Source organism: Mirounga angustirostris, unplaced genomic scaffold (genome assembly GCF_029215605.1).
Source record: "Mirounga angustirostris isolate CCGP_5_RB_7025 unplaced genomic scaffold, mMirAng1.0.hap1 SCAF_15, whole genome shotgun sequence".
Classification (NCBI taxonomy): Eukaryota; Metazoa; Chordata; class Mammalia; order Carnivora; family Phocidae; genus Mirounga; species Mirounga angustirostris.
Genome location: NW_026991723.1, coordinates 8,182,867 through 8,208,382, shown reverse-complemented (window position 1 = coordinate 8,208,382; position 25,516 = coordinate 8,182,867). Strand labels below are relative to the sequence as shown.

The 25,516-nt window shown below is 38.3% G+C and overlaps 1 protein-coding gene across 1 annotated transcript in view; it reads right to left on the bottom strand.

Annotated features, from left to right (window-relative positions):
- LOC123850225 (histone-arginine methyltransferase CARM1-like) overlaps positions 1 to 24,526 on the bottom strand; it is a 178,524-nt gene extending 153,998 nt beyond the window's left edge. The window contains exons 1-3 of the mRNA XM_064579862.1: positions 24,415 to 24,526; positions 13,383 to 13,460; positions 13,174 to 13,299 (exon numbers count right to left, since the gene is read on the bottom strand). Of these exons, the coding sequence (XP_064435932.1) occupies positions 13,174 to 13,299; positions 13,383 to 13,460; positions 24,415 to 24,526 (316 nt within the window). The remainder of the gene's footprint in view (positions 1 to 13,173; positions 13,300 to 13,382; positions 13,461 to 24,414) is intronic.
- Between the last annotated feature and the right edge of the window lie 990 nt (positions 24,527 to 25,516).

The following is a 25,516-nucleotide window of genomic DNA, read 5'->3' as shown; positions in this document are numbered from 1 at the left end:
TGCTATAGAAGACATTCTAAATTGCCTTCTCTGTGCCTGGTTTTCACATATGCATTTGTACAATTTAAGGTGACCCATGAATGAAATTTCCTGTATGGTCATTCTCTGGGTGTTTATAACAGAAAATCTCCCTCCTTCTCACAGAGAAAAGGTATTGGGAGATACTCCTCCACGGGTCTCTTGCTGGGACTCATACATGTGCTACTGGGTATGCCAAGCATGCAAGGTACTGACTACTCTCTGCCTGGGCTATTTCTCAGGGTTGTGTATTCACCAAGCAACCCTAGGGTAGGAAGCAATATCTTCCTCTGGAACAAAGAGCTAGCTTGCTTACCGCTTGCTATAAAATAGTGGGTTCTCCCAGCTTAGTGTTCCTCTCTTGTAATGCATTCCACTGCATGTACAGATGCCCATCTGATCTTCTGCATCTGCCTGTGGCTATTGGAGTTCAGAGAACCAACAGTATGCTGACACTCTGGCTACTGTTCCTTCTCTGAGTCATAAAGTCTTTACTTCTGAGGCAAGAATCTTGTGTCTTCTGTTAGCACTCATGAAACAGTGGCAAACTAACTTGTTAGCTTGCAAGTCAGATAAAATATCACTCTTCACCATTCTTGGCAGAAACAGATGGCTTTGTAATATGGTCTGTAACTGTAACTCTTTGTGTCTGTGGCCAATCTTTTGAAATACTCTTGAAGATCACAGGAAGATACATGAAGATCATGGAAATATGTCATTTGCATATGTTATAGAAATATCAAAGTCAAAAAGATTACCATTGAAAGGAAGGAAATGGAGGCTCCTGGGTGGCTCAGTTGGTTAAGCATCTGCCTTCGGCTCAGATCATGATCCCGGGGTCCTGGGACTGAGCCCCAAGTTGGGCTCCCTGCTCAGCCAGAAGCCTGCTTCTACCTCTACCTCTGCTGCTTCCCCTGCTTGTGCTCTCTCTCTCTCTCAAATAAATAAATAAAATCTTAAAAAAAAAAAAAGAAAGGAAGGAAATGTTTGCAAATATTTTATGAGTTGAAACTTGTTTTGCTTGACTTGCAGAACAGAAGTCTCTGATTTACGGGTTGTACAACAACTGTATGAATGAGCTAGAATGTATACCAAAGTAATGAAGATGTTGATTGCTTCTGGCTTTTCATGAATACCCATTACTACTGCCCAAGAATCTGGAGCGTTCAGAGTTTGTGAATTACTTTCTTTTGAAAGAAATAGGGAGCACTTCTACTCATAATCATGACAGATTAACTGGTATCATACTTTACCTTCCACTGAAACAAGAAAACTGGAAAAATATCTGAAACAGTCTTGTCAGACACTGCAGAACAAACACGCAATGCAAAACTGTGATCCCTGAAAGAAAAAGGGAAACAAATGAAACTGCTACAATTAGTCTTGTTTTCTGTTGAGAGACTCTATCTACACTGCAGCACATGGTATGGAAAGCCAAACAGAACACAGTAGTCTTGCTGAGTTGAAGATACAGAGATTGGCATGCAGGAAGACAAGGTGCTGGAATTTCTAAAGCAGATTACTCGAGAGAAAGCTCTTCTCATACGAAGAAAGAACTAAAAAATTTTTGCATAGGGCTCCCCTTGAGTTTCTAGCTGAACAAATCCTAAGTAAAACATGTGGAGGGTAGATTTCCACAAGATGGTCAAAACCACAGTAGGCAAAGAATAACTATGAAAGAGCTCTAAGCTGAACAATTCCCAGAGATAACACAGGGTGAGGAGAGTTTATAGTTCAGCCAGAAACCTTGCTGAATACTTGAGATGTAAGAGTAGAAACCAAGGATTGGACACCCCTTAGTAATGTCTAAACTAGACCTAGAGTAAAGACTTCCCTATGCCAGCCAGGGCAAAGCTAAAAAACAAGTCTCAGAAGAATCAACCTGACCTAAAATTAGCTAATCCACCTGTCTGAACAAACCTCAATACTCCTTAAAGGAAGGCAGTGGAATCCAGACACTCGATAGCAAAACGTTTATAATGTCCAGCTTCAATGACAGAGAAATATCTACAAAATTCCCATGTACATGAAAATTAAAATACTTCTCAATAGCTCAGGGACCAAAAAAGTAATCAGAGAAAAATTATAATGTAATTGAACTGAATGATAATGAAGATGCAGCACATCAAAGTTTGGTTATATAAGTAAAGTCATAATTAGTGAAAGATTAATGACTTCAAGAAATTATATTAGAAATTAATAAAAAAGTAAAATTAATTTCACTATAAGAAGTTAAAGCAAAAGGGCAAAGTAAACTCAAAGCATCAAGAGGAAAGAAAATTATAAAGAGCAGAAATCAACAAAATAGGAAATAAGTAAACAACAGAGAAAATAATGCAACCAAACTGATTTGCTGAAAAGACTGACAAAACTGATAAACCTCTAGCTAGGCTGATTAAAAAAAGAGATTGATAAACAATATCAGGAAAAAATAGGAGAAATTATTATAGATATTTTAAATTAAAAGGATAACATGTAAACTATGAAGAAATTTTCCAGTAAATCCGACATCTTAGATGAAATGGAACAATTCCATAAAAGAATACAAAATGTCAAATTGACACAAGAAGAAAATCTGAAGAGTCCTATGTCTATTACATAAATTTTATTTCCATTAATAGAACCTTAAGCCCCAGTGACTTTCACAGGTGCATTCTATCAAAAATTTGACAAAGAAATAATACCAATTCTATACAAACTATTTCATTCTAAGTAATTCACTAAATTTATAGAATGTGATAATCTCAACAGATCCAGAAAAATATTTGACAAAACCTAATGCTTAGTTATGATAAAAACTTCCAGCAAGAAGTAAACTGCCCCAGGGTGATAAATGGCAGCCACAAAAGATATACCACAAACATTATACTAAATGGTGACAACTGGACTTTCCCCTACAATTAGGAGAATGTCAAGGACAACTGCTTTCCCAGGTCCAGTCAAACTGTACTGGAAGTCGGGCGCCTGGGTGGCTCAGATGGTTAAGCGTCTGCCTTTGGCTCAGGTCATGATCCCGGAGTCCTGGGATCGAGTCCCGCATCGAGCTCCCTGCTCTGCGGGAAGTCTGCTTCTCCCTCTGCCTCTCTCTCTCTCTCTCTCATGAATAAATAAATAAAAATCTTTAAAAAAAAAAACTGTACTGGAAGTCATAAGAATTTCAAACACTCAAGAAAAAACACAAAAGGCATAAAGATCAGAAAATAGGTAAAGCTATCTCTTTGTGCAGATGACAGATTAAAGAAAAAATTCTAAGGAATCTGAAATATACTAGAACTAGCAAGTGAATATAAAAGGTTGTGGTATCCAACATTAATATTAAAAATTAATCAGAGACATCCAAAGAAGATGGTGAAGTAGGATGATCCTGGATTTAACTTGTCCCATGGGTATAACTAGCTAACAACCACATCAGGGTAAATAACCCAGAAAATGACTCGAAGACTGGCAGAACAGACTCTACACAGCTAAATGTAGAGAAAAGGCCACATTGAAGAGGGTAGGAAATGTGGAGACAAGGTCAGGAACCAAACAGACCCATAGGACTGTTTGCAGGAGAGAGGGACACTGCAGGCATGGAGAAGGGAGAGAAACAGATCACACCAGCCACCCTGGGCACAAGAGATCTGTATGAATCCCCATAATACTTGGCTTTGAAAATCAGAGGGGCTTAACTTCTCAAGTTCTTAAAATCAGTGGGTCTTAACACCTGGAAATTTATAAATCAGCAGGTTCAGCTCTGGGAGAGCCTGAAGGTGATAGAAAACTGAGTCCCTGCCCTTAAAGAGAGAGCACAACAAACAACCCTGCTGAGATACAGTACAGAAGCAGCAGTTTGTAAGACACCTGGGGTGTACAGGAGAGAGATTTGTTTGCTAATCTCAGGGCCTGTGCTTAAGGGGCAGGGATCTTTGGGAGACTTCTCCAAGAACTAAGGAGCTGTCGGGTGCCATTTTCCTCCCCCACCCCATAGTCTAGATACAGGGACACCTGCAGGAATGAACACGTGGGAATACTCTCCACCTAGCTTGCTAACAATTTCCAATGTGCTTCTTCAGGTCTCACCCCTCCAACCTGGCCTCAGCAGTTTTCCTGGGAAGTTGCTGATGTCCTCCCATGCAAACCTTGCTAACACCATGCACCCCACCCCAGTGCTCTCCTGTGGAACTGCTCCCTTCACCTCAGCCTCCTCCCATAGCAGACACATGCCCCACCTCCACATTCTCCTGAAGATTTGCTCCCTCAATCATACCCTCGATAGGAGTCCATTCAAAGCGGTGCCACAAATGTGGTAGTGTGTAAGCAGCCCTAATAGGGGCCAGCACCACTCCAAACTGACTTCTGCCCCAGGGAGAGGGGAAGATAACCACACACACCAGTCCAACTCAGGCCCCTGCGCTGGGCTGGGGGCAGACACCTGGTATGACTACAGGTCCCACCTACCAACAAGATCATCTCAGGGAACAACACAGGGAAAGTGCCCCTGCAGTCTGGTGCTACTGCATCTCTGGCAAACACCTTGATCTGACTCAATTCAAGACCAATGCACCCCAGACTGGCTCACTAACAAGGCACACCCACAACAGCAAAGAAAGCCACTGCACATTACTGGAATGAAGGAAAAAGGGGCTCAGCCACAAAAGTGGGGTACATGCAACACATATACAAGACATCCCTGAAGTGCCAGGTTCTGATGAACAGGAGACACTGCACTGCAGGGCACTACAGGACCTCTTCTTCATAAGGCCACTACTTTCAAGAGCAGGAAACATGGCTGACTTTCCTAACATATAGAAACAGACACAGGGAGTTAGACAAAATGAGGCAACACAGAAATATGTCCCAAATGAAACAAAAGGACAAACATCAAAGAAAGAGACCTAAATGAAACAGAGATAAGTAATATGTCTGATAGAGAATTTAAAGAAATGGTCAAAAAGATACTCACTGGACTTGAGAAAAGAGCGGAGGACCTCAGTGAGACTCTTAACAAAGAGATAAAAAACATAAAAAGGAACCAATCAGAGATGAAGAACTCAATAACCGACATTAAAAATACACTAGAGAGAATAAATAGTAGACTAAGGCAAGAAGAACAGATCAGTGACCTGGAGGACAGAGTAATGGAAAGCAATCAAGCTTAAGAAGAGAGAGGGAAAAAAAATGAAAACAGATTAAGGGAACTCATCAAGCATAGTAACATTTGCATTACAGAGGTCCCAAAAGGAGAATAAAGAGAAGGGGGCAGGGGCAGAAGATGTATTTGAAGAAATAGAAGCTGAAAACTTCCCTAATCTGGGAAAGGAAACAGAAATCCAGATCCAGGAGGCACAGATAGCCCCAAGCAAAATCAACCCAATGAGGTCCACACCAAAACACATAATAATTAATATGGCAAAAAGTATTGATAAAGAGAGAATTTTAAGAGCATCAAGAGAAAAGAAAACATTTTCATACAAGCAAAGCCCAAGAAGGCTATCCGCTGATTTTGCAGCAGAAACTTTGCAGGCCAGAAGGGAGTGGCATGATATATTTGAAGTGCTGAAAGAAAAAAAACCTACAACCAAGAATACTCCACCCAGCAAGGCTATCATTCAGAATAGAAAGAGATATAAAGCTTCCCAGTTAAAGGAATTCACCACGATTAAACCAGCCCTACAACAAATGTCAAAGGAGACTCTGGAGTGGAAAGGAAAGACTATAAGCAGGAGTAAAATATGAAGCATAAAAGCAGTAAAATTAATTATATATATAAAAATCAGTCAAGAGATTCAAAAAAATAAAAGAATGTAAAGTATGACACCATATACCTAAAAGGTGGGGGCAAGAGGAGTAAAAATTTAGTGCTTTTAGAATGAGTAAGCAACCATCAACTTAATAGACTACTATATGCCTAAGATGTCATTTATAAACCTAATGGTAACCACAATTCAAAAACTGGTGATATGCAAAAAATAAAGAAAAGAATCCAACTATATCACTAAAGAAAGCCAGCAAGAGAAGAGAGAAGAAAGCAAACGAAGATAGTTAACAGAGAAATACAAAACAACATAAAATAAGTAACCAAATGGCAATAAGTACATATCTATCAAATTACTCTGAATATAAATGGACTAAACACTCCATTCAAAAGACAGGGGTGACTGAATGGATAAAAAAGCAAGACTGCCTACAAAAGACTCATTTCAGACCTAAAAACACAGGCAGATTCAAAGTGAAGGGATGAAAAAGAATTTATCATGCAGATGGAAGTGAAAAGAAAGCCTCGGTAGCAATACTTATATCAGACAAAACAGACTTTAAAACAAAGGTCGTAACAACAGATGAAGAAAAACTCTACATAATCATAAAGAGAATAATCCAACAAGATGTAAGAACTGTAAATATTTAGGCCCACAACATGGAAGCACCCAAATATATAAAGCAGCTAATAACAAACATAAAGGGAGTAACTGATAGTAATACAGTAGTGGTAGGGGACTTTAACACCCCACTTACATCAATGGATAGATCATCCAAACATAAAGTCAACAAAGAAACAATGGCTTTTAATGACACATTGGACCAGATGGATTTACCAGATATATTCACAACATTCCATCATAAACAGCAAAATACACATTCTGTCAAGTGCACATGGAATATTCTCCAGAAGAGAGCACATATTAAACCACAAAACAAGTCTCAACAAATTCAAAAACACTGAAGCCATACCATACATCTTTTCTGACCATAATGCCATGAAACTAGAAATCAACCACAATAAAAAATCTGGAAAGAACACAAATACACGGAGGCTAAATAACATGCTACTAAACAGTGAATGGGTCAACCACGAAATCAAAGAGGAAATAAAAAATTACATGGAGATAAATGAAAAATGAAAACACAGCCATCCAAAATCTTTGGGATGCAACAAAACTGTTCTAAGAGGAAAGTTTACAGCAATACAGACCTACCTCAAGAAACAAGAAAAATCTCAATTAAATAATTTAACCTTACACCTAAAGGAGCTAGAAAAAGAACAAACAAAATCCAAAACCAGGAGAAGGAAGGAAATGATAAAATTAGAGCAGAAATAAATGAAATATAAACTTTAAAAAAAATTGAAGAGATCAATGAAATCAGGAGCTAGTTCTTTTAAAAGATCAACAGAGCTTATCTCCAAAAGTCAGGAAAAATACAAGGATGTCCACTTTCACCACTTTTTTTCAACTTAGTACTGGAAGTCCTAGCCACAGCAATCAGACATGAAAAAGGAATTAAAGGCATCCAAATTGGGATGTAAAACCTTCACTATTTGCAGATGACATGATACTATACACAGAAAATCCTAAAGACTCCCCCAAAACCTATTAGAACCAATACATGAATTCAGTATGGTCGCAGGATATGAAATCAATATAATACAGAAATCCACTGCATTTCTGTAATAATGGAGCAAAAAGAGAAATTAAGTAAACAATCCCACCTACAATTGCACCAAAAATAATAAAGTACCCAGGAATAAATTTAACCAAAGAGCTGAAAGACCTGTACTCTGAAAACTTTAAAACACTGATGAAAGAAATTGAAGATGACACTAACAAATGGAAAGATATTCCATGCTTATGGATTGGAGTAACAAATATTGCTAAAATGTCCATACTACTCAAAGAAATCTGTATATTTAATGCAATCTCTATCAAAATACCAACAGCATTTTTCACAGACCTAGAACAAATAATCCTAAAATTTGTATGGAATTACAAAAGACCCCGAATAGACAAAGCAACCTTAAAAATGAAAAGCAAAGCTGGAGGTATCACAATTCCAGACTTCGAGTTATATTACAAGGCTGTAGTGATTAAAACCGTATGGTACTGGCACAAAAACACATAGATAGACACAAGAACAGAATAGAAAGCCCAGAAATGAATCCACAACTATATGGTCAATTAATCTTCAACAAAGCAAGGAAGAATATCCAATGGGTAAAGGACAGACTCTTCAACAAGTGGTGTTGGGAAAACTGGAGAGCAACATGCAAAAGGATGAAACTGGACCACTTCTTACACCATACACAAAAATAAATTCAAATTTATTAGGTCTATTAAAGACCTAAATGTGAGACCTGAAACCATAAAACTGCTAGAAGACAGCATAGGCAGTAATTTCTCTGACATCAGCTGTAGCAACATTTTTCTAGATATGTCTCCTTTGGCAAGGGAAACAAAAGCAAAACAAACTACTGGGACTACATCAAAATAAAAAGCTTCTGCACAGCAAAAGAAATAACATAGCTAAAAGACAACCTACTGAATGGGAGAAGATATTTGCAAATGACATGTCCAGTAACAGTTTACTACCCAAAAAATATAAAGAACTTCTACAACTCAACACAGAACTCAAATAATCCAATTAAAAGGTGGGCAAGGGGTGCCTAGGTGGCTCAGTCAGTGAAGCTTCTGACTCTTGGTTTCAGCTCAAGTCATGATCTCATGGGTCATGAGCTCGAACCCCACGTTGGGCTCTGCACTCAGCAGAGAGTCTGCTTGAAGATTTTTCTCCCTCTGGTCCTTCCCACCTTGATTTGCACACTCACCCCCTCCCTGTCAAAAATAAATAATCTTTAAAAGAAATTTATAAATAAATAAATAAATAAATAAATAAATAAATAAATAAATAAAAGGTGGGAAGAAGGGCGCCTGGGTGGCTCAGTTGGTTAAGCAACTGCCTTCGGCTCAGGTCATGATCCTGGAGTCCCTGGATCGAGTCCCGCATCGGGCTCCCTGCTCGTCGGGGAGTCTGCTTCTCCCTCTGACCCTCCTCCCTCTCATGCCCTCTGTCTCTCATTCTCTCTGTCTCAAATAAATAAATAAAATCTTTAAAAAAAAATAAAAAATAAATTAAAAAAAAAAGGTAACAACAACAACAAAAAAAGGTGGGAAGAAGACACAAATAGACATTTCTCCAAAGAAAAGATACAGATGGCCAACAGACACATGAAAAGATGCTCAACATCACTCATCAACAAGGAAATGCAAATCAAAACCACAAAGAGGTATCATCTCACATTTGTCAGAATAGCTAAAATAAAAAATACAAGGAACAACAAATGTTGGCAAGAATGTGGAGAAAATGGAACCCTCATGCACTGCTGATGGGAATGCAAACTGGTGTAGCCACTGTGGGAAACAGTAGGGACATTCCTCAAAAAATTACAAATAGAATTACCAGATGATCCACTAATTTCACTACTGGATATTTACCCAAAGAATATGAAAACACTAATTTCAAAAGATACATGCACCTCTATGTTTATTGCAACATTATCTACAATAGCCAAATTATGGAAGCAGCCCAAGTGTCCATCTATAGATGAATGGATAAAGAAAATGTGAGATATATATATACATATACATACATATATATATATAAATATATATATATAATGGAATATTATTCAGCCATTAAAAAAGAATGAAATCTTGCCATTTGCAACAACATGGATGGATCTAGAGGGTATAATACTAAGTGAAATAAGTCAGTCAAAACAAATACCATATGATTTCACTCATTTGTGAAATTTAAGAAACAGAACACATGAACAAAGGAAAAAAAACACAAACCAAAAAACAGACTCTTAACTATAAAGAACAAACTTGAGTATTATCAGAGGTGAGGTGGGTGGGGGGATGGGTGAAACAGGTGAAGGGGATTAAAAGCACACTTGTCATGATGAGCACTCAATAATGTACAGAATTGTTGAATCACTATATTGTACTAATATAACACTGTATATTAATCATACAGAATTTTTTAAAATAAATTTATTTACTTATCTTATTTATTTATTATATACCAGCAGCAAACAGTTGTGAGTTTATAAAATTTTATTTATAGTACATTCAAAAACATAAAATATTTAGGGATAAATTTGTCAAAGTTGTGTGTGACCTCAACACTAAAAACTACAAAATGTTCCCCTTCTGGGGAAAAATTAAAGACCTAAATAAATGGAGAGAAATACCATATTCCTGGACTGACAATAATGGCATGCTGGTAATCATTTAACAACGAACTCCCTCCCCACAAAACATCATGGGACTTTCCTAATTTCTTCCACCCTAGCCAATGTCAAGTTATCAAATTTCTGAAAATTTAATAATTGTCTGTTGTGATTTAGTATGAGCTGTCTTCAGCTTGCCAATGACTGACTTAATATTGTTAAAATGACAATTCTCACCAAATTGATCAATCTCAATCTTAACTGGAGCAAGCATTTGTATAGAAATTGACAACTTAATTATAAAATGTATATGGGAATGTAAAGGAGCAAGAAGATCCAGAACAACCTTGACAAAAAAGAAAGTTAGAGGACTTAAACCATCAGACTTCAACTGTTACTTTAAAGGTAATCCAAAGGAATGAGATCTTGCCATTTGCAATGACGTGGATGGAACTGGAGGGTATTATGTTGAGCGAAATAAGTCAAAAAGAGAAAGACATGTATCATATGACCTCACTGATATGAGGAATTCTTAATCGCAGGAAACAAACTGAGGGTTGCTGGAGTGGGGGGTGGGGTGGGAGGGATGGGCTGACTGGGTGATAGACACTGGGGAGGGTATGTGCTCTGGTAAGCGCTGTGAATTGTGCAAGACTGTTGAATCTCAGATCTCTACCTCTGAAACAAATAATGCAATATATGTTAAGAAAAGAAAAGAAGAAGGTAGCAGGAGGGGAAGAATGAAGCAGGGGAAATCGGAGGGGTAGATGAACCATGAGAGACGATGAACTCTGAAAAACAAACTGAGGGTTCTGCGGGGGAGGGGGGTGGGAGGATGGGTTAGCCTGGTGGTGGGTATTGAGGAGGGCACGTTCTGCATGGAGCACTGGGTGTTATGCACAAACAATGAATCATGGAACACTACATCTAAAACTAATGATGTAATGCATGGGGATTAACATAAGAATAAAAAAATAAATAAATAAAAAAAATAAAGGTAATCCAGACAATGTGATACTGGCCTAAGGATAATAAGTGGAGCAGAACAGAGAGCTCTAGAATAGATCAAGTCTGTACACAATCATTTGACTTGCAAATGCCTTTTTAATACACAGTGCTAGAATAAATGGATATCCATATGCTCTAAAAGTAATCCTTGGCCTCATACCTCACACCATATAAAAAGTAATTAAAAGAGATTAGAAAATAATAATAAATACAAAAAAATAATAAAATACAAAAGCTAAAGCTTTAAAACTTCTAGAAGGAAATACAGGAGAAATCATTCACTATCTGAGAGTAGGAAAGGTTTTTAGGATACAGAATGCAATAAGGAAAAAATGACTTCACCAAATTTGAAAACTTCTTCTCAACGAAAGACATCATTATGCAAATGAGTAAGCAAGTTCCAAGCTAGGAGATAACATGCATGAATTATGTGTCTGACAGATGCCTGGTGTCCTGGATACATAAAGAACACTCCATAGATAAACAACCAGTTAGTAACAAGTAAATGATTTGAATTCATAAGCCCATGAAAAACTGCTTAATATCATTAAGCATCAGGAAAATGTAAATTAAAACCACAGTGAGATTCAACCACACATCTACCAAAATGGAGAAAGTTTTATTTAATTATTTATTTTTTACAAAATGGAAAACAAATTTAATAAACTGAAAGACCAAATGTTGATAAGGATGTAGAACAACTCTCATCCATTATTGGTGGAAGTATATGGATGGTACAACTGCTTTAGAAAAAATTCTGGCTATTTATTATAGAACTAAGCATGCACTTATTCTATGACCCAGAAATTTTACCCACAGGTATTGATCTAAAAGAAATGAAAAAAATATATGGATGCAAAATGATTGGTATGAGAATATTAATCACAACCTTACTCATGATAGCCAAGACCTGGAGACAGTCTGAATATCCACCAAAATGAGAATGGATACACAAAGTGTGACTATTACTTAGTAATAAAAGTGAACAAACTATAATACTAGCAACAACACAGATATCTCAAAATATGCTCAGTGACCTTATTAAAGAGAGTATACACTGAATGATCCCACTTATAGGAAGTTCTAGGAAAGGCAAATCTAATCTATGGTTAGAAGAAAACCAGAGCAGTGACTGCCCCTGGAAGGAAAAGAGTAAGGAGTGACTGGGAAACGGCATGAGGTAACTTTTAGGAGATTTGTGCATTTCAATGTACATTAATTTAATCTTAATAGAAAAAAATTAGAAACAAAATTTTGAATTCTAGTTAATGATATGCAGCTGGACGTACATCGTGGAAAATGTATTGGTTATTATAATTTACTCCAAAATGCAGCATAAACATAAGACGGACTGATGGATAAAGAGAGGATGGATAGATGGACAGACATGTCCTAAACAAATTCCTCACTCTGTGACGCCTGTCTGAGTGGAATTTCAAAACAAGACACCAGGTTAATTTCTTTATCCCAAGGAGTTATCGATAATGAAACATAAGCTTATGATATTTTAGCTAACCAGAGGAGAACATGTACCATTGTTAATACTTCACATTGTCTGGATTAACACCGTAAGTACAAAGAATCAATTTATAATCAAGTTAAAGAAATGACATACCCCATCTAAAGTAGACCCAAGGCATTGTTACTGTTAGCCTTAATTTATCAGATTTGATCTCTTCCAAAGTGCCTTTTTTTCCTTTCTTAAAACACTTCTGATTATACTTTAGTTTACCTCCCTGCTTGCTTGATATTTGTTGTCTAGAGTCTAAAAATGATCAACCAATGATTCAAAGGTAAAAAACAAAATGGAATCATTCTGAATGACACTCAAGTTGAAAAATCACATTTCTGCAAACAATCTCATCGTCAAGGAGAAACAACAAGAGCGATGAAGACTGGGACCATCCTTGGTGGCCAGCCACGACCAAAGTGGGGGGGGGGGTCAAGAATAAAAACATGCTCATAGTCTAGGAAAAGATTGGTTATTCCCTAGCCATGGGATCAAGTAAGCGCCAGCACCAGTTTCAAATCATTCCATCAATCCAGGAGAGCTCACATCAGGAAACACACTGCCAAAAGCCAACCAATCAGTAACAGCAAAGTCAACCAATCAGGAGACTTGTCCTCAAGGAAGGGGTCAGGACAGGCACAAAACTTACCAGTTGGAGATTCAAACTTCAGCAAAGCACTGTTATATCCCAGAGTAATCAAGATGGATTCCTTGCCCACGCGGCAACATTCAGTGTCTCTGTTGAGTAAGCATTTAAAGACACAGACGCCACCGGCTATAAAGGGCGAAAAAAATTAAAAAGGATTAGGAAAATCCATTTTTGAGCATTGTAAAAAGGTTCAGTAACACCATCCCTACATTTCTCTCCTTTTTTCAAGGCTCCCCATTTCTTCTTCTTAATATAATGCCTTGTGAGACGTAAGGGAATATGAGGATCTAAGATAAAAGAGGAATTTAACTATGGCCCTATACTGATTCTTTGCAAATGGGTTAGCACAGAGAGCAAAACTAACTCTTACCGGCTCTTGCCTTTATGTCCAGGGCCCCACTCCCTTTAAACCCTGTATTCCCCATAGCATTTTGTATCTCTTGACGGCATCCCAGGAGAGTCCAGGTAATGTCCCTCTGGGTGTGATTCTTGAGCACCTACTATGTGCCAGAGATCTCACACAGTCTTCATTGTAAATACTGTCCCTGCCAGTGTTTTTAGGTAAAGACTAGGCAGAGAGTTTAGGTCCAAATATGCACGGCTAGTAAGTGGCAGAACCAGAATTAAAACCCAAGATTTAATTTGACTCCAAAGCCCACTCTTGCTCTTACCACCTTATGCCAAGGCAAGCACAATACAGAGGGTGCTTGGTTTCTGCAAGCAGGGCCTGCAGTGAGTGGCTAGGCTCTCATCAGGTTCATACATAGATAATTGGGAAGTAACTCGCTATTCCTCCTTTTACAAGTTAAGCAGGCCTTGAGCACTGGGGCAGCTGTAGAGTGGTGGCAAAAGTAATAAACTCGGGGTTTGGTTTTCATCTCTGATATTTACTAATGTAGGGACTTCAATCACCTATTCACACTCAGCGACATTATTGCATTATGCAAAATGAAAATATTAATATTTATTTCCCAAGCTTTTTATGAAGAATGAATAATAAAGGTAAAAATAATTTCTAAAATCCTATTAAAATGATAAGGGACTATGGTCATTTCATTATAAAGTAGATCTTAGTTCCCATACTTAATGTTTTCCATTCTCCCTCACGAAATCAAATACAGGAAGTGTTTTAACTTTAAAACATAGTTATATATAAAATTCTACTATTATACAAGTATGTGGCACATTCATACACACACATTCAAAACACACATACACACACAGAGTTAAGATGACCAAATATTTTCAAATATTTTCATCCATTACTTCAAATGAATGAATACTTCCTGATGGAAGCTTTCACAGATATTTTTCACAAAACATCTTGGCTGGTTAAATAGTGCAGATGTTTTGAAAACATTTTCCTGGCATAAAGCATGATTACAGGTTTAACTATTACAGCCCAGTCAGTGTCTCAAAGGCATCAGTGTCTCCTTGCAGAGAGGCAGCCATGAATAGATGCAGAAGAAGGGAGCTTGGAGCTCTTTTATACAATATATTTTCTTTAAATCACAAGAAATGGTCCCCCCCCCCAAGATATCAGGATTTTCTGCATTTACCAATTGTTTTCTTATGGTTTTGAAGTAGGATGAGGGATGAATGTTAGTCTTCCACAGTACCTTGCAGTCTGTGAACTCTTTGCAGGCAGGGGCGATTTTACTTTCTTTTTTTAAATCATTATCTTTTTTTCTCTGAATCAAAGCCCAGCACAGTACCTGGTACTTAATAAATATTTTTTGAATTGGTGAAAGCATTTCTCCATATATTGATTGAATGCCATCCCAGAATAGATAAAAAGCTTCAAACTTTCTCTGGTTCAGTTCTCCTAAACCAGATATGGTCATAATTCTTTGTTTTGCTATTATTTGTTTGTTCAGTTGTGATTTGATTAGGGTATGAACTGAGTTGCTGTTTTCAGACACTGCAAAATCCTTGCCCATATATCCTCTTTTCTTCATCCTCTCTGACCCTCTGTTTAAATATGGGAGGAGCAGGTGTTTTTAAGCATGCCATAAAATCCAGTAAGTATTGGTAACTACTTAATTTTTTTTAAATCTAACTTTGGCAAAAAAAATTTTTTTTAATTACTTTAAAAACAAAATTGAAAAGCAATGATAAGCTGGGAAAATATTTTCAGCACACCCAACCAAGACTGAATATCCCCAAGATACAATTAACTCTAAAAAATAAGAAAAAACAAGCATCCTTATTGAAAAGTTAGTAGAGGGATCAGTAGGTAGTGGACTGGAAAAATGCCAATAGCAAAAAGAATGCAAATAATGAATTGCCGTAATATTCAAAGAAATGTGTAATAAAAGAATGAGGTCTAAATTTTTCTCTCTCAATGTCAACAGTTTAAAAATATATACTAACAATATCAAATACTGGACAGGGTATGAGACAACGGTGAAGAGCAATTATTGGAAGCATAAATTTCTGTATTTCTGGGAGGTATTCTGCCCATAGGGTTCAAAATGTAAAGTCTATATATTCTTTACTAGACATTCTGTTCATAATCGTTTCCTTCAGGATGTACTTTATCAAGTGTGGATGAGTGTATCGTCAAGGACATTCATCTTAGAGTTGTTTACTATTGCAAGAAAATGCAAAGAAGCTGAGTCTACCACTGTGTACATGGTTGGTTAAATGGAACATGATGCTTCCATGTTCAGGTGGCGAAACAGCATGTATAATGTTAATGTAGCAATTAAGTGTGTTTATCTTCACAGAGAGCTGTTGAAAAAGATACACACATGTCATCAGTGGTTTCCTGTGCATGGAGAGACCTGGGATCATTTTTATTTTTCCCTTTATAACGTTCTGCCTTGTTTGAATTTTCTATGACGCTGTTTTTAACAATCAGAAAATACACCCAATCCAGGAGGGGAGGAGCAAGATGGCTGACAAGTAGGAGACCTATATTTCGTCTGGTCCCAGGAATTCAGATAGATAGTTATCAAACCATTCTGAACACCTACAAACTCAACAGGACATCAAGGAAAAGAATAGCAACAACTCTCTGAACAGAAAAGCGACCACTTTCTGGAAGGTAGGATGAGTGGAGAAGTGAATCTGAGGCGATATTCGGGGGAATAGACGGCAGGGAAGGGGGCCTCCATTGGCCCCTACTGGCAAGTGATAGAGCCGCGGAGCACAAAATCGGAACTTTTAGAAGTCTGCTGCACTGAGGGACGTCGCTCCAGTGGCTAAGCGGGGGGGGGGGAGGGGGGGGTAGAACCCTCGTGGGACAGTGTGGTCTCAGGACCCTTGGGGTCACAGAAAGACCGAGGGTGCCTGAGTGCAGCAGAGCTCCCAGGGATCAGAGTGGGGAAGCCGGCTGCAGAGACTGAGCCAAGGCACGGGCTCTCAGCTCGGGGTTGCCATAAACCGTGATCCGTGGCACAGTCGGGCCACTGCTCCTCCAGCAGGTACCCCACAAGCTGCAGATCCAGGGAGACTCCCCTTCCTCTCCCAGGAGGGGGCGGCGCGGGAGTGCATCACAGGGATCTGCTGGGTTTGGAGACTCCACTCGGGGTTGGGGGCCAGAGACAGAAACGCTCGGTCACAGGCCGGAGGCGCATGGAGTACAGCGGGAGACCGGGGAGACGGGAGTGACTGACTGCTTTTCTCTGGGACTCACTGAGGAGTGGGGCCCTAAGTTCTCAGCAACCCGGGGTGGAGATTGGGAGGCCACCATTTTCACTCTTGGCCTCCAAAGCTGTACCGAAAGCTCGCAGGGAACAAAAGCTCCCGAGAGCAAAGCCAAGCAGATTACTTAGCCCAGAGGGCAAGGGCGGGACAATTCCGCCTCCGGCAAAGACATGTGGGAACCATGGCAACAGGCCCCTCCCCCAGAAGATCAGCAAGAACAGCCAGCCAAGACCAAACTTACCGATCAATGAGAACGGCAGAACTCCAGCGCTAGGGGAATACTGCACATAGAATTCATGGCTTTTTTCCCATGATTCCTTAGTCTTTCAAAGTTAATTTTTTTTAATTTTATTTTTTTTTCTATTTTTTTAGTTGAATTTTTCTTCTTTCCCTCTTAAAGATTTTTTTTTTTAAGATTTTATTTATTTATTTGAGACAGAGAGAATGAGAGAGAGAGAGCACATGAGAGGGGGGAGGGTCAGAGGGAGAAGCAAGCTCCTTGCCGAGCAGGGAGCCCGATGCGGGACTCGATCCAGGGACTACAGGATCATGACCTGAGCCGAAGGCAGTCGCTTAACCAACTGAGCCACCCAGGCACCCTCTTCTTTCCCTCTTCAACCAACATCTATCAATTCTTTTTTTGAAAATCTTTTTTAATTTTCATTTTTCCAGTCATATTCTATCCCTTCATTGTACTTAACCTTATTTTTGTATACATATAAGTTTTTCTTTCTTTAAAATTTAGGGATACAGTTTCTTCTGACAGACCAAAATATACCCTAAATCTAGTGTATGACTTTGTCCTCATCTCCTGCCTGATCACATTCTCTTTTTTTATTTTTTTCATTCTTTTTTCAACCAACTTCTTATGTTATCAATTCCTTTTTGTTTGTTTTTTAATTTAATTTACTTTGATTGTTATGTTAGTCACCATACATCATTAGTTTTTCAGTGACAGGTATTATGGAGGGCACGTAATGCTTGGAACACTGGGTGTTATAAGAAAACAATGAATCATGGATCACTATATCAATTCCTTTTTTAAAATAATGTTTACTTCTCGGGGTGCCTGGGTGGCTAAGTTGGTCAAGCTGCTGCCTTCGACTCAGGTCATGATCCCAGCGTCCTGGGATCAAGCCTCGCATCAGGCTCCATGCTCAGCGGAAGCCTACATTTCCCTCTTCCACTCCCCCTGCTTGTGTTCCCTCTCTCGCTGTCTCTCTGTCAAATGAATAAAATCTTTAAAAAATATATTTTTTAATTTTCATCTTTACAGTCATATTCCAACCCTTTGTTGTATGTACCCTTATTTCTGTACAAATATAAGTTTTTCTTTCTTGAAAATTTTGGGAGGCAATTTCTTCTAAAAGACCAAAATACACCCCAAATCTAGTGTGGCTCTATTCTATTCACCAGCCTAGTCATATTCTTTTTTTTTTTTTCGTTTCTTTCCCCCCAAGTTTCGGGTCTCTGCTGATGTGTTTAGTGTATATTTTTCTGGGGTAGTTGTTACCCTTTTACCATTTTGTTCTCTCATTCATCTATTCTACTTTGGACAAAATGACAAGATGGAAAAACTCACCTCAAAAAAAGAAAAAGAGGCGGTACCGACTGCCAGGGATCTAATCAATACAGACATTAGTAAGATGTCGGAACTAGAATTCAGAATGACGATTATAAAGATACTAGCTGGGCTTGAAAAAAAGCATAGAAGATACTAGAGAATCCCTTTCTGGAGAAATAAAAGAACTAAAATCTAACCAAGTCGAAATAAAAAGGCTATTAATGAGGTGCAATGAAAAATGGAGGCTCTAACTGCTAGGATAAATGAGACAAAAGAGAGAATTACGGATATAGAAGACAAAATGATGGAGAAAAAAGAAGATGAGGAAAAAGAGAGATAAACAACTACTGGATCACAAGGGCAGAATTTGAGAGATAAATGATACCATAAAGAAAACAACATTAGAATAATTGGGACCCCAGAAGAAGAGAGAGAGGGGCAGAAGGTATATTGGAGCAAATTATAGCAGAGAACTTCCCTAATTTGGGGAAGGAAATGGGGATCAAAATCCAGGAGGCACAGAGAACCCCTCTCAAAATCAATAAAAATAGGTCAACACCCTGACATCTAATAGTAAAACTCACAAGTCTCAGAGACAAAGAGAATATCCTGAAAGCAGCTTGGGACAAGAGATCTGTAACCTACAATGGCAGAAACATTAGACTGGCAGCAGACCTATCCACAGAGACCTGGCAGACCAGAAAGGAATGACATGATATATTCAGAGCAATAAATGAGAAAAATACGTAGCCAAGAATACTATATCCAGGTAGGCTGCCATTGAAAATAGAAGGAGAGATAAAAGGCATCCAGGACAAAACTAAAAGAATATGCAAACCACGACCCAGCCCTACAAGAAATAGTGAAAAGGGTCCTCTAAGCAAAGAGAGAGTCTAAAAGTAACATAGACCAGAAAGAACAGAGACAAAATACAGTAACAGTCACTTTACAGGCAATACAATGGTACTAAATTCATATCTTTCAATAGTTACTCTGAATGTAAATGGGCTAGATGCCCAATCAAAAGACACAAGGTATCAGAGTAGATAAAAAAATAAGACCCATTGATATGCTGTCTGCAAGAAACTCATTTTAAATCCAAAGACACCTCCAGGTTTAAAGTGAGGGGATGGAAAACGATTTACCATGCTAATGGATATCAAAAGAAAGCTGGGGGGGGGGGGCGCCTGGGTGGACCAGTCATCAAGTGTCTGCCTTTAGCTCAGGTCATGATCCCAGGGTCCTGGGATCGAGCCCCACACCAGACTCCCTGCTCAGCAGGAAGCCTGCTTCTCCCTCTCTCATTCCCCCTGCTTCTGTTCTCTCTCTCGCTGTGTCTCTCTCTGTCAAATAAATAAATCTTAAAAAAAAAAAAAAAAAAGGACGCCTGGGTGGCTCAGTTGGTTAAGCGACTGCCTTCGGCTCAGGTCATGATCCTGGAGTCCCGGGATCGAGTCCCACATCGGGCTCCCTGCTCAGCGGGGAGTCTGCTTCTCCCTCTGACCCTCCTCCCTCTCATGCTCTCTGTCTCTCATTCTCTCTCTCGCAAATAAAAAAAATCTTAAAAAAAAAAAAAAAAGCTAGGGTTGCAATCCTTCTATCAGACAAATTAGATTTTAAACCAAAGACTATAATAAGAGATGAGGAAGGACACTACATCATACTTAAAGGGTCTATCCAACAAGAAGATCTAACAATTGTAAATATCTATGGCACTAACATGGGAGCAGCAAATTATATGAGCCAATTAATAACAAAATCAAAGAAACACATCAACAATAACAATAATAGTAGGGAACTTTAACACCCCACCCACTGCAATGGACAAATCATCTAAGCAGAAGATCAAAGCAAGAGAATACACATTCTTCTCTAGTGCACATGGAACAGAATAGATCACATCCTGGGTCACAAATCAGGTCTCAACTGGTACCAAAAGATTGAGATCATTTCTTGAATATTTTTAGACCACAATGCTTTGAAACTAGAACTCAATCACAAGAGGAATGTCGGAAAGAACTCAAATACATGGAGGCTAAAGAGCATCCTACTAAAGAATGAATGTGTCAACCAGGATATTAAAGAAGACTTTAAAAAATGCATGGCAACAAATGAAAATGACAACACAACTGTTCAAAATCTTTGGGGTGCAGCAAAGGCAGTCCTAAGAGGAAAGTATTTAGCAATAAAGCCTTTCTCAAAAAACAAGAAAGACCTCAAATACACAACCTAACCCCACACCTAAAGGAGCTGGAGAAAGAACAGCAAATAAAGCCTAAACCCAGCAGGAGAAGAGAAGTAATAAAGATCAGAGCAGCAACCAATGAAATAGAAACCAAAAGAACACTAGAACAGATCAACGAAACTAGGAGCTGGTTCTTTGAAAGAATTAATAAGATTGATAAAACCCTGGCCAGACTTATCAAAAACAAAGAGAAAGGACTCAAATGAATAAAATCATGAATGAAAGAGGAGAGATCACAACCAACACCAAAGAAATACAAACAATTATAAGAACATATTATGAGCAACTAGATGCCAGCAAATTAGATAACCTGGAAGAAATGGATGCATCCCTAGAGAGGTATAAACTACCAAAACTGAACCAGGAAGAAATAGAAAACCTGAACAGACCCATAACCAGTAAGGAAGTTGAAGCAGTTATCAAATATCTCCCAACAAACAAGAGCCCAGGGCCAGATGGCTTCTCAGGGGAATTCTACCAGACATTTAAGGAAGAATTAATACCTATTCTTCTGAAGCTGTTCCAAAGAATAGAAATGGAACTCATTTTATGAGACCAGCATTATACCCTGATCTCAAAACCAGACAAAGACCCCATCAAAAAGGAGAACTACAGGCCAATATCTCTGATGAACATGGATGCAAAAATTCACACCAAAATACTAGCCAGTAGGATCCAACAGTACATTAAAAAGATTATTCATCATGACCAAGTGGGATTTATTCCTGGGCTGCAAGGTTGGTTCAACACCCACAAGTCAATCAATGTGATACACTACATTAATAAAAGAAACAAGAACCATATGATCCTCTCAACAGATGCAAAAAAAAAAAGCATTTGACAAAGTACAGCATCCTTTCTTGATTAAAACTCTTCACAGTGTAGGGACAGAGGGTACACACCTCAATATCATAAAATCCATCTATGAAAAATGCACAGGGAATATCATTCTCAATGGGGGAAAACTGAGAGCTTTTTCCCTAAGGTCAAGAACACAGCAGGGATGTCCGTTATCACCACTGCTATTCAAAATAGTCCTAGAAGTACTAGCCACAGCAGTCAGACAACAGAAAGAAATTAAAGGCATCCGAATTGGTAAAGAAGAAGCGAAACTCTCACTTTTTGCAGATGATATGATACTTTATGTGAAAAACCCAAAAGACTCCACCCCAAAACTGCCAGAATTGATACAGGAATTCAGTAAAGTGGCAGGATATAAAATCAATGCGCAGAAATCAGTTGCATTTCTATACACCAACAATAAGACAGAAAAAAGAGAAATTAAGGAGTCGATCCCATTAACAACTGCACCCAAAACCATAAGATACCTAGGAATAAATCTAACCAAAGAGACAAAGGATCTGTACTCAGAAAACTATAAAATACTCAAGAAGAAATTGAGGAAGACACAAAGAAATGGAAAAACATTCCATGCTCATGGATTGGAAGAACAAATATTGTGAAAATGTCTATGCTACCTAGAGCAATCTACACATTTAATGCAATCCCTATCAAAATACCATTAAGTTTTTTCAAAGAAATGGAACAAATAATCCTAAAATTTGTATGGAAACAGAAAAGACACCAAATAGCCAGAGGAATGTTGAAAAAGAAAAACAAAGCTGGTGGCATCACAATTCCGGACTTCAAGCTCTATTACAAAGCTGTCATCATCAAGACAGTATGGTACTGGCACAAAAACAGACACATAGATCAATGGAACAGGATAGAGAGCCCAGAAATGGACCCTCAACTCTATGGTCAACTCATCTTCAACAAAGCAGGAACGAACGTCCAATGGAAAAAAGACAGTCTCTTCAACAAATGGTGTTGGGAAAATTGGACAGCCACATGCAGAAGAATGAAACTGGACCATTTCCTTACACCACACACAAAAATAGACTCAAAATGGATAAAAGGTATAAATGTGAGACAGGATTCCATCAAAATCCAAAAGGAGAACACAAGCAATAACCTCTTCGATCTCAGCCACAGCAATTTCTTCCTAGAAACATCACCAAAGGCAAGGGAAGCAAGGACAAAAATGAACTATTGGGACTTCATCAAGGTAAAAAGCTCTTGCACAGCAAAGGAAACAGTCAACAAAACCAAAAGACAACCGACAGAATGGGAGAAGATATTTGCAAATGACATATCAGATAAAGGGCTAGTATCCAAAATCTATAAAGAACTTATCAAACTCAAAACCCAAAGAACAAATAATCTAATCAAGAAATGAGCAGAAGACATGAACAGACATTTCTGCAAAGAAGACATCCAAATGGCCAACAGACACATGAAAAAGTGCTCCACATCACTCAGCATCAGGGAAATACAAATCAAAACTTCAATGAGATACCACTTCACACCAGTAAGAATGGCTAAAATTAACAAGTCAGGAAACGACAGATGTTGGCAAAGATACGTAGAAAGGGGAACTCTCCTACACTGTTGGTGGATATGCAAGCTGGTGCAGCCACTCTGGAAAACAGTATGGAGGTCCCTCAAAAAGTTGAAAATAGAGCTACCCTATGACCCAGGAATTGTACAAGTGGGTATTTACCCCAAAGATACAAATGTAACGATCCAAAGGGGCACCTGCACCCCAATGTTTATAACAACAATGTTCACAATAGTCAAACTATGGAAAGATCCTAGATGTCCATCAACAGATGAAAGGATAAAGAAAATGTGGTGTGTGTGTGGGGGTGTGTGTATTATTATGCAGTTGTCAAAAAATTGAAGTCTTGCCATTTGCAACAATGTGGATGGAACTAGAGGGTATTATGCTAAGCAAAATAAGTCAGTGAGAGAAAGACAAGTATCATATGATCTCACTGATATGAGGAATTTAAGAAACAAGACAGAGGATCATAGGGGAAGGGAGGAAAAAATGAAACAAGATGAAACCAGAGAGGGATATGAACCATAAGAGACTCTTAATCTCAGGAAACAAACTGAGAGTTGCTGGAGTGGAGAGGGGTGGGAGAAATGGGGTGTCTGGGTGATGGACATTAGGGAGGGGTATGTACTCTGGTGAGTGCTGTGAATTGGGTAAGACTGATGAATCACAGACCTGTACCCCTGAAACAAATAATACATTATATGTTAATTAAAAAAAAAAGAAAATACAAGCAATCCAATAAAAGACACTCTACCATCATCACTAGTGTATTTTACCACAATCTCATTCTTTTAATTCCCTCATGTATTAGATATTAACTGGTAGTTTATTCATTCAAAAATATTGATTTAGGAGTAAATGTATCCAAGTATTATCTCAATTCTCATTTTTAAGATCATTCATAGAAATGAAGCTTTTCTCATGTTTTCTGTTTGCTAATCTTACAACTTGTACTCATTTCCTTTCCTATCTTAGACCATGTTAGTTCATAAAACAAACATTCTAGTTGGCTTCTGTTAACTAATGTGAGCAGTATTAAAGTGCAGCTATCTTATAGTAAAGTATTTTATCAACTGAGAAATGTGTCTTTTTAAATTTAAAGAATCTGTATCAGAAAAATTAAGGAATACAATGAAGAACTGCTGGGAACACATATAAATAATCCAAGATCATGAAGTACAATCACACTGATGACAAGTAGGGGTGACGTGGAGATCATATCCAACATACACTGTACTAAGGTTCAGGGGCTATGTCTCTCTATCAAGTTATTATTACCATTAATAAGAAGTACATTTGCAGAACATTCTGATTCTTTACAAACACCTCCTTTAATCTTTTCAGTCATACAGAAGGCTGGTGCTTCTGTATACTTACTGTCATTTTGCTCTTGAACTTTGCTTTCATCGGGGACATCTTTGCTTACTTCGTCAAAGGGCAAGGCCTGATCTGCTGGTAGCAGCAAAGTCACAAGTAGCGTTAAGTCCATGTGCACAAAATTTAGGCAGCTTTAGAAAAGCCCAGAGCCTTGGTGTTCCCTCCCTGAGAAAAAGCCACTTGCTCTCCCAGAAGCTTCTCAAAGAAAATCATGATGGTGGTGATCCAGATGCCTGTTTTATCTTCCACCTAGCCTCATCTGACAAGACTCCCAAAGACACACAAAGAAATCCATGTTCTATCCATTTTATGGGTAAACATGGAAAATGCCACAGGATAAGATCAAGAGAATTGCTCTTGGCTCTATTAAGCAATATTTCTCTTCTGCTCCACATAGGCAACCCCCTCTTTCAGCCCTTGCAAATGCAAAAGTCCAACTTCCATATGAAAGCTACAGTGCTAATTGACCAAGAACATCAGATAGCAGGCATGGTCTAGAACAGAGTTTCTAAAATAGATTTTTATATATAAAGTCCTGGAAAGAAGAGTACTCATGGCATTTGTGTCAATTAATAATATGGCATTGATGCCAACTCTTTGCTAAGTGACACTTTTAGTATTTTCCGATCTAGAAATATGAAGTTAGCCTACCTAAGGAATATGTTTTCTAGAAATAGCTAAACAATGATTGTATAAGCAGCACCTCTATAGGTGGAATAAAGTATATAGATAACTGTGCAGTTATTATTTCTAACAACTTTAACCAGAGAAAAGGAATGTAAAGGAAAAAGGACAGGATTATGAAACTCCAAAAAATCTAATATTAAAATTAGGAATCCATGCTGATCGTATTAACCACACAATTTCCTGTGAGATACGACAAAATAGTAATAAATGATACATCATGGCTTCTCTCTCTCCTCTGGAGAATTTTGTGTTTGAAAGAGTCGATCCTAGGCTCTTGCTTGGTGAGTAAAAACTGAAAATGGATTGATTGATTCAGGTTGAAAGGGGTCAAGTGTTAACAGCAGAAAAGAAATGAAGAGAATGGGAAGGTACGTGGGAAATGCAAGACAGGGCTTTGGAGGAGTTTTCAGAGTTG